The sequence below is a fragment of the Aspergillus candidus genome (assembly GCF_002847045.1).
Source record: "Aspergillus candidus strain CBS 102.13 unplaced genomic scaffold BDW47scaffold_64, whole genome shotgun sequence".
In the NCBI taxonomy this organism is placed as follows: domain Eukaryota; kingdom Fungi; phylum Ascomycota; class Eurotiomycetes; order Eurotiales; family Aspergillaceae; genus Aspergillus; species Aspergillus candidus.
Window position 1 is genome coordinate 65,208 of NW_020194069.1, and position 9,090 is coordinate 74,297.

Below are 9,090 nucleotides of genomic sequence, written 5' to 3' on the forward strand. Positions count from 1 at the left end.
TTCCCCCATTTCTACCTACCTCCGGACCATCTCATTCTCCCCGCTAGGAACAGCACCTTACCTGCAACTCCCTTCGCCTACCTACGCGATCGCTTATCATCCTCCGCTTGAATCGCTGTCGAAGAAAACCTCCCCCGATAATTTTGACGATCGCTCTTGGAGCTTGGACATGACGGTAGATGATCAACGTGGCGCTCGCGGCGCGGTGTACGGCTGAGTATTTTGCGCCATGCCAGGCGTCGTCGACACTCCCATCGGTCCTGTTTCACCAGGCCTGGGATATACGGTCGCACACCAGAAGGTCGAGTTAGAGATCGATTTTGCGAGCAAGAGTCTCAAGGGGAAAACAGAAATCACAATCCATCCGCATCACAGAGACCTCCGGACTATTCGCCTAAATTTTCGCCAGGGCGAGCTCAAGCGACTGAATATCAGCAAAAAGGTGCCCACGAGCAAATATGTGGACCCCTACGAGACCCTTCATCTATACGGACCTCAATACCATCCTCGTTTATTCTCGAAGATTGATGGCTTGCTCAAGACACCCCCGGAGCCAGAGCTCCTTCTGACAATCCCGAAGAGTGTTCGAATCGAGGAGCTTGATCCTCTGTCCGTCGAAGCTCAAGACCAGCTGGTATTGCGGGGGACTGCTGCTGCGGATGATGAGGGGCTTATGAGTTCGAAGGCAACAGAAAGCGCTCTTCCGCGGTTTACGGCCTTGACAGTATATGTGGAATTTGCCATCGACAACATACGCGATGGCTTGCAGTTTGTTGGAGTCGAACATGGCGACAGGCGATACCCGCATGCTTATACCACGAATTCGCTCGGATATGGAGTCGGGTGCCCTCTGTTCCCTTGTGTCGATGACCCTTCCTCGCGCTGCACCTGGGAGTTTTCAATCAAATGCCCGTGCTCCCTGGGGGATATGTTCAGTCGGAAATCTCGGGAGACCGCGGGAGCGCATGGATCGGGTCGATCAAAGTCTTCTGTTGGTCGATATATCTCTCCGGACGATGAAACGTTGGATCTATCGGTGGTTTGCTCGGGAGATATGACAGATGAGATCGTCGATGCGCTCGATCCCAGCAAAAAGACAGTCTCCTTTGCATGCTACTCTCCGCTGTCCGCCCAGCAAGTAGGCTTCGCTGTGGGCCCTTTCGAGTATATTAACCTGACGGATTTCCGGGAGAGTGATCAAGATGAGCAACTAGGACAGAATGCGATCCCTGTTCATGCTTTTTGTCTCCCCGGAAGGGGGGATGATGTGCGGAACACATGCTTTCCTATGGCCAAGGCGATCGATTTTTTCTCTTTGACATATGGCTCTTATCCGTTCACAAGCTACAAGATGTGTTTTGTGGAGGATACCCCCGAAGACACCGCGCCAACGGCTTGCCTGTCGATATGCAGCAACCATCTCCTGTTCCCTGAAGGGATCATTGATCCGATAGATGACTCAACGCGCGCGCTAGTTCATGCTTTAGCATGTCAGTGGATCGGCGTCAACATCGTTCCCAAGGAGCCCGTGGACACCTGGGTCACCGTTGGCATTGCTTGGTACATTACGGATACACTGATGAGAAAACTTTGTGGCAACAACGAGTATCGATTCCGACTGAAGCAGATGTCGGATAAAGTGTGTGACCTGGACTATGAGCGTCCGTCGATCTATGACATGGGGACTATACTGAAGATCGATCCGTCAGAGATCGAATTTATCGCCCTCAAGGCTCCACTTGTTCTGTTCATCCTTGACAGACGCTTGACGAAAGCAAGCGGGAAGTCCACGATGCCTCGTATCATTTCTCGCATCTTTTTGAATTCGCGGACGGGCGATATACCCAATGGCGCGTTGACAACCTCCATGTTTCAAAAGACCTGCGAACGACTCGGTCACGCGAAACTAGACTCGTACTTCCAGCAGTGGGTTTATGGCGCCGGGTGTCCTCGGTTCCAAGCCACGCAGCGATTCAACAAGAAGAAGCTGGTCGTCGAAATGATGATCCGGCAAGTGCAGTCGGAACAACCGACCACGCGGGATTTGGACAAGAACACGTTCATGCGCGACGTCAAAGAGGAAGTCCGCAGTGTCTATGCCGGCCATGTTCAGCCCGTCTTTACCGGCTCCATGACCCTCAGGATTCACGAAGCTGATGGCACGCCTTACGAGCACATTGTTGAAATCAAAGAAGGCGTCACGAAATTTGAAATACCGTACAACACCAAGTATAAAAGGCTGAAGCGGAACAAGCGACAAAAAGAGCGCGCAGCTGCCGTCATCGGTGGTGAACCCGGTACAGAAGTGCAGGAGGATGTCTTACTGTATTGTCTGGGAGATGTATTGCAGAGCGAAGAGGAAATGCAAGAATGGCGACTGGCCGACTGGAGCAAAGAAGATGAAGAACGGATGGGGCAAGAATCCTACGAATGGATCAGAATGGATGCTGATTTTGAGTGGATCTGCAAGTTATCCTTGGTCATGCCTGGGTACATGTATCTCTCCCAGCTCCAACAAGATCGGGATGTTGTTGCTCAGCTAGAGGTGAGTCAATGAGCTTCTTTACTTCCTTTCTACTTACTAATGTCGATTCTCCCACAGTCTTTACAATACATGGCAGCCCAGAGAGAACATCCGTTGATTTCTACAATCTTTGTCCGAACTCTTATGGATCGAAGATACTACTACGGGATTCGTGCAACCGCAGCACGGTCTTTAATCAAACATGCCAAAGAAGAAATTAATTGGCTTGGACTCTACCATTTGGAGAGGGCTTTTAGGGAACTTTTCTGTCTTCCCGGGTCAGCAATGACTCGATCGAACGACTTCTCTGACAGGGCTGCATACATTCTTCAGCTTGTCATCCCCGATGCCATCTCAAAGGTCCGCGACAAAGCCGGAAAGACTCCGCTGGATGTCAAGCGCTTCTTATATGATAAATTAAGATTCAACGACAACTCAAATAACGAGGTATGTGTCCCCCACGTTGCCTAACATCATCACCTGCTTATATACGACATAGTTCTCGGACAACTTCTACGTTGCGACCTTGATGCAATCACTGTGTCATGCAATGTTGGGGAAGAGTGATCAGCGCTCGGACGACATCGATGACTTTGACATGGAGCGTATCATTCGTGTCCAGGAAGAGGAGCAACTCGAAAAGGATGCCTTGGCAGAAATTGACAGGTACCGAAGGATGGATGAATGGTCGAGTTCATTTCAGAACGTCTATTCTCGAGCAGCCTTGCGCTGTCAGATGCAACTCATGCAGGCCAATATATCGGAACTCGATGTGATGCAGTTTCTGCCGTATACTCGCGCGGGGACCTATGATCTGCTACGAGCTGACGCGTTTGAGTGCCTGGTTGAACTCGATATCTTTAGAAGCCCTGAACTTTTAAAATGGTTTATTTTCACCATGTCAAGTGATACATCTCGTTGGCTTAGGCGACGACTTCATGGACTACTTGGGAAGGCACTTGCGCCCATCGCCTTTGGCCACAAGTCGAACAAAGAGGCCCCTGCCCAGAACGAGGGTTTGATCATCGAGCAAGAATCCTCTACAGATGTCCGCCAAGCAGACCTTGCTCGGAGACAAACAGTGCCAGGCGCGCTGGAGGCCCTCAAGCGTGAAATTTCTGGAGACCAAACCTTGAAGGAATCTTTATGGGCTGCCTGCAATTCTCCCTATATTGGGATAATTGAGCTTTCTGAGTTTGTCGATCTCAGCTCAGTCTTGTATGACCCGATAACTTCGGTTAGAGTGGTTCTGAAGTACCCGCGGTACTGGCAAGTGAAGCACCTTGGAAAGGTTCGTAACATGTTTTCTCAATTCCCGCCTTGATTTATGCTAACATACGGCTTAGGGACGTCTACATTTTACCCGGTCCAACAAAGTGCGCACGACTCTCACGCCGTCCAAGGACTCGACCGCTGGAAAGCGCAAACGAGAGGAACCAGGGATGCCTCCACCTCCAACTCGCATCACATTCAAGCAGTCAAAGACTGGGCCCAGTACTCCGTCATCAGCGAAAGCCCCCCAGCAGTTTCCCAAGCTGCACATACCGAAACTCTCTTCTCCCGCCCCTCAATCCACACCCAAAACCGCAGCTACTCCTGCTACACCGTCCACTCCTGGTGGTGGGCTCAAGCTGAAGCTCAAAATTGGCCAGAAGCCAACCTAGCCGGCCATAACAATAAGCCGACTACTCCCACACCTTGTATCCTATATTTCACTTTTGATGTTGTTTGTTTCTTTGGTATCTTTTCTTATGACTTTTGGGGGGGGGGTTGGTCAACGCGATATTCACGGCGCCATGGAAGGGATTGAAGTTGCTGAGGTTATTTATTTCTACACATGATGTTGCTTTCTCTTACCTTTTAGTCCGATGATTCTCCTGGGAAGATTGGGGCCCGTCTCTAGCGTGCGTCATTTCGCCAACCTCATTGTTCATGATTGATGTCTTGCATAACAATCATCAGATTCTCATCAACAATTCAAATTTCCAAATCAAAGCCCTTAATATCTCTAAAAAGTGCATGTGTATTTTAATTTTCGTAAAACAAATAAGCGATGACATCGAAATTGCCTTCGATCGTTCCAGAAGAAGCTGACCCGTGAACTCCATGTTGCATTAAGAAAACCCCCACGACGAAGACCAAATCTACCCCTTTGGCCGTTTATTTATCGCTTATCCGTTCCAGAGCCTGCATTGAATCTCTCGTTAGTTACCTATCCAAAGGACGCGAATACGGGCCTGGAAAGACTTACCTCCAGCATCACGACCGAGTTACCGCGGATGACCTTGATCGCTGTTAGTCCCTTCCTTTGTAAATCATGTCAAAGCCGTGATCCCAGTACTCACCACCATGCCGATAGCGACCTTCTCTCCACCCTGCTTCTCCTCAAACGCCTCGTCGAGGACAATGTTCATAAACACCTGCGAGCCTATTATCAGTCCTGCTATCCAAACAACTCCCAACCCAGTAAAATCTGCTCGAGACAAATCGATAGAAAGGAAAGGTTCAGGTCGTATCCACGTACATCGTAGCCTCGCAGGATGCCGATAACTTTGCGGTTGCCGTTCAGTTGGCAGAATATCCGCTTTTCCATGTACTGTTTGAAACCAAAACCAAGCGGGTCAGCTCGCCATTCCGCTCGTAAAACCATAATAGGTGAGATTCGCAACAACATACCTTCTTGAGTTCGGGCTGGGCTTGAGGCATCTTGGCGGTTGTTTCTGGCGAGGGACGTCTGGTCGGGGATGTTGGGGATCTTGTCGCGCGCCGCGGACTTTGGATGTGGCTCGATAAAGCTGGGTCGGGAGAACGTTGTTCCCGCAAGCTTTCAAAGTGTCGCGGAGTGCGGAGTGACGTCTCTTCTACGGTGATCCTTGGCTTTCTTTTCTCTTACGGAATAAGTGTTTTGTTTTGGGATCATTTGATTACTGATAGTCGCGACTATGAGTTCCAAGTTTGCGAATCGCAGGAAACCGCGCAAGGTTGGTGGGGATGATGAGGGGGGCGAAGAAGAGCAAGGTAAGTCGTGCCTGGACCATGAGCGCGCCACCACGTGAATATGAGATTAATGGAGCATTTCTAATCGATTACTAGATAACGGACCTGTTGTCAAGCGACCGACCAACACCAAGACAAAACAAAAGTCGAAATTACGTCTCTCGTTCGGCCCCGGTGGAACCTCAATGACCGATGACGATGGCGCACAGGAAAGTGAAGTGGTGATGCCTAAACGACACGGCTTGGGAAGAATGGCTATAGAAAAAAGTGCTGCGCAGCGGTCTTCAACACCATCTGGAATCGCCAGTCCTCTTCCGATGCGGGTTGGTCCGGAACAGGATCGACCAAGTTACAGCAGTGAGCACCTCAACGAGCTCCGACATTCGACACCATCGACGCCTAAACCCCCTGCCGATGATGGGAAAGAGAGAACGATAGATGTCGCTGCGAAATTTGGCGAAGTGATGCAAGTGTCGGCGCCGTCCGCGATTCCCAGCGAAGCAGAAATCAGAGAGAAGAAATCTAGGAGAGCGCGCTTGGCAAAAGAGCAGGAATACGGCGGAACGGAGAAGGACTTCATTTCGCTCGACGATAACGTATCCGACGAAGACTGGGACCCCAATAATAAGCCGGAAGATTCCAAGGACACGCGTCTGCTGCGGGACGATGAGGATTTCGCGGAGGGTTTCGACGAGTTCGTTGAAGATGGCCGTATATCTCTTGGAAAGAGGGCCGAGCGCGAACACAAGAAGAAGCAGCGCGAACAAATGCGAGAACTCATAGATGACGCCGAAGGGCTGTCTGATGAGGATGATACTGATCTGGAGGAAAAGGCAGCCTACGAGGCTGCTCAAACAAGAGCCGCCATGGGACATGGTGGTAAGGACCAGATAGAGCGACCAAAGACGCCGCCGAGGATGACCTCGCTTCCGCAACTTTCACACAGCTTGGATCGCCTAAGGACGACGCTGGCTGTGATGAACCAGTCGAAGGTCCAAATGATCAATCGAATGGAAGATCTCAGGAAAGAGAAGGCCGACATAGCCACCCGGGAGGTGGAAATCCAGGCACTGATCAAAGAAGCTGGTGACAACTATGAGAGGCTTAAGCAGGAGGCAGGCGCTGCTCCGGGACCAGAAAACGATGCGTCAGGTGAGCGAGGACTAGAAACGATTGGCTCTGCGATGGATATAACACGAGACAACGCTGAAGACGCGACGTGATCTATTGGTATCGTGGATTTACACAAACCCGTCTCATTGAGACCACCGACTTGCGAAGGCATTGCTTGCGGTCGTTCTTTCCGGCCACGGTGACATGCGAATCTACATGTTGCTCCGGTTGATACCTTGACGCCCATCGATGACCACCAGTCAGCCCCACTTGCATTCATTGATGATACCCATCGAACCGCTTCTGTATGATAGATTATTGAATTATGACACCGCCACCGTTTCTTGCTCTTTTTCGCCAACCCCTGCGTAGGACAGCGTCTGTCAGCAGAACCACGCAGTGAGTCAAAAACACATCTGAACTGGGTTCGCTAGTTTGACGTGAGGAAATAGTTCTCGGTACGGAGGCATCCCGTTCATCGAAACGCCTATTGACGAAAATGATGGCGACCCACCGCATCTCTACCGCCATTCCGACGCGACGCCGATAGAGTTATTCTTTGACCTTTTCTTCGTTGCCAACCTATCCACGTTCACAGCGACCCATGAAATTCACAATGTAGAAGGTGTGAGCAATGTTATGGTGCTATTGCTATTCATCTTCAGTCTAACGTCGCTGTATACTAGCGCTGGGCGCGTACATAGGCTTTCTCGCAGTGATATGGTTTACCTGGCTCCAGGTGACGCTCTTTGACACTCGATTCGCCAGGGACACCATATTTGAACGGATATGCAAGGCCATTCAACTCGCTGCGATGGTGGGATTTGCATCTGCTGGCACCCGGTTGACTACGCGTGTGCAGGATGAGAATGTCTGGGCATTCCAGTCACTGAGTCTTTTCCTGGGGGGAAGTCGAGCTTTGTTGTCCGTGCAGTACGCTGTCAATATTGGTTTCCTCCGTCAGCGGATGAGGCCCGCCTCCAGGGGTGTGTCTCTGATAGCAGCCACCTTGCTGGCCTCAAGCCTGGTGTATTTAGGGGTAAGTAGGTCTCACTCCGCGGGAACAATCCTGGCGATATCTGGATCATTTGTAGCCTGACGTTTCTCAAGATGTTCTGGGCCTTCAGGGAACGTACCGAATTACGATCCTACATAAGGATCGTTTGGGGGGTCCTGTTCGGGCTGGAGACGTTATTGACAATGGGGATATCCTGTTCCACGCCAGGAATAGGATTCCACGAGACTCATCTAAATGTGCGGATGGGACTCCTCACCTTGATCATTATTGGCGAAGGAGTCATCGCGGTCACTAGGATTGTCAACAAAACGGTCCGGCCTGGCGGCTGGACCAAGTGGTCGTTTGTCCATATCCTGGGTGTCACCCTAAATGTGGTAAGGTGTCAACGGCCTCCCTTATCCAGTCCGCCCTTTTTGTTTCGGTCATGCTGATATCCATGGACTAGTACTTTTCGTGGCAGGCTTATTTTGACTTGTCTCCGAGACAGTCGCTGGGACAGTACTCCCAGCAAATATGGGCGCAACTCCATTACCCTTTCCACGTGGTGCTTATTCTTCTCCTGGAAGGCTCTCAGATCCTTGCCCTGACCCTGGACATTACCCTGAAGCTCACGTACCTCACGGAAACGATCATGTTTGCATGCGAAGAGCCCCGGCCCCCGTCGGACACCGCCATTGGCCTATTGCGGAGCACCATTGAAGACATGGAGATCAACTATAGCCGGGGCGCAATCGCGCAAGAGATTGCGATAGCTGAGATTCTCGGGGACCTACCGAACCACCCGCTATGTATGACCTCGGAGGTCATCAGCTACTCCGTGACTAATAAGCTCCTAAACGATCTGGTAGGCAATGTGACAGCGGCTCTGTTTACCAGTATGGGAGTGATGCCGTCGAAGGGGTCGCGGATGGACCAAATGACCAGCGACCAGCTCCTGAGGATGTACATGGAGGTGCTGGGGTTTGTCTACATGTATTTCTTTGCGGTAGCGTCGCTGGCCATGTTTCTGTTCGCCGCGTTCGTGTCACTCGCGCATTCGCGCAGTCGGCCCCGGCGCGAGATTGGCATCAGGATAGGCGTTCGCATGGCGCTGGGGATGATTTTGGCGTGTCTAGTCGGCTTCATTCGGTATTTTGCGCTTGCATATGCTTTCATGACGTCCCCTGTCATCATGTACGCTTTTACCTTTACCTTACTCATTGGTGGGTGTTTTCTTCTTTCCTTTTTTTTTTTTTTACAAAGAAAAAAACAGATTATCATCTGAAGAATAACTGACGGGATCTAGCGCTACTGACAGACCGACTATTGGATCAGTACGGAGCCCAGGCACGAGCCCGACGGACGCAGGAAAGCGAAGTCACCATGATCTGTATTAGACACGATGGAAGAAGCGATCCATCCTGGGACGAAGACTCTGGACAAAGCGCCAGGAACGTGA

At 50.9% G+C, this 9,090-nt stretch overlaps 3 protein-coding genes across 3 annotated transcripts; 2 read left to right on the top strand and 1 right to left on the bottom strand.

The window, feature by feature from the left end:
• Positions 1-123: 123 nt before the first annotated feature.
• BDW47DRAFT_78375 (transcription initiation factor TFIID subunit TAF2) lies at positions 124-4,482 on the top strand. Its single transcript, XM_024819850.1, has 4 exons — positions 124-2,545; positions 2,603-2,971; positions 3,024-3,815; positions 3,871-4,482. The coding sequence occupies exons 1-4, from the start codon at positions 230-232 to the stop codon at positions 4,186-4,188; spliced, it is 3,795 nt and encodes a 1,264-aa protein (XP_024668391.1). The 5' UTR covers positions 124-229; the 3' UTR covers positions 4,189-4,482.
• Positions 4,483-4,495: 13 nt separating this feature from the next.
• BDW47DRAFT_78381 (putative small nuclear ribonucleoprotein SmG) lies at positions 4,496-5,267 on the bottom strand. The gene is made up of 5 exons (XM_024819851.1): positions 5,201-5,267; positions 5,049-5,120; positions 4,870-4,944; positions 4,776-4,808; positions 4,496-4,711 (listed from the first exon to the last, which is right to left on the bottom strand). Exons 1-5 carry the CDS (start codon positions 5,228-5,230, stop codon positions 4,685-4,687), a joined length of 237 nt encoding a protein of 78 aa, XP_024668392.1. The 5' UTR covers positions 5,231-5,267; the 3' UTR covers positions 4,496-4,684.
• Positions 5,268-5,466: 199 nt separating this feature from the next.
• BDW47DRAFT_120426 (uncharacterized protein) lies at positions 5,467-9,090 on the top strand (the record flags this gene model as incomplete). Its single annotated transcript, XM_024815485.1, has 8 exons — positions 5,467-5,542; positions 5,618-6,740; positions 7,087-7,259; positions 7,321-7,574; positions 7,745-7,963; positions 8,140-8,854; positions 8,938-9,008; positions 9,064-9,090. The coding sequence occupies 8 exons, from the start codon at positions 5,467-5,469 to the stop codon at positions 9,088-9,090; spliced, it is 2,658 nt and encodes an 885-aa protein (XP_024668393.1).

Excerpts from the sequence above, each read along its gene's own strand:
- BDW47DRAFT_78375 (XM_024819850.1), top strand. The coding sequence starts at position 230 with ATGCCAGGCGTCGTCGACACTCCCATCGGTCCTGTTTCACCAGGCCTG. Across the intron at positions 2,972-3,023 it reads ACGACAACTCAAATAACGAG|TTCTCGGACAACTTCTACGT; the intron begins GTATGTGTCCCC and ends TATACGACATAG. Across the intron at positions 3,816-3,870 it reads AAGTGAAGCACCTTGGAAAG|GGACGTCTACATTTTACCCG; the intron begins GTTCGTAACATG and ends CATACGGCTTAG.
- BDW47DRAFT_78381 (XM_024819851.1), bottom strand. The coding sequence starts at position 5,230 with ATGCCTCAAGCCCAGCCCGAACTCAAGAAG. Across the intron at positions 4,945-5,048 it reads GCATCCTGCGAGGCTACGAT|GTGTTTATGAACATTGTCCT; the intron begins GTACGTGGATAC and ends ATAGGCTCGCAG. Across the intron at positions 4,712-4,775 it reads ACTCGGTCGTGATGCTGGAG|GCTCTGGAACGGATAAGCGA; the intron begins GTAAGTCTTTCC and ends GATTCAATGCAG.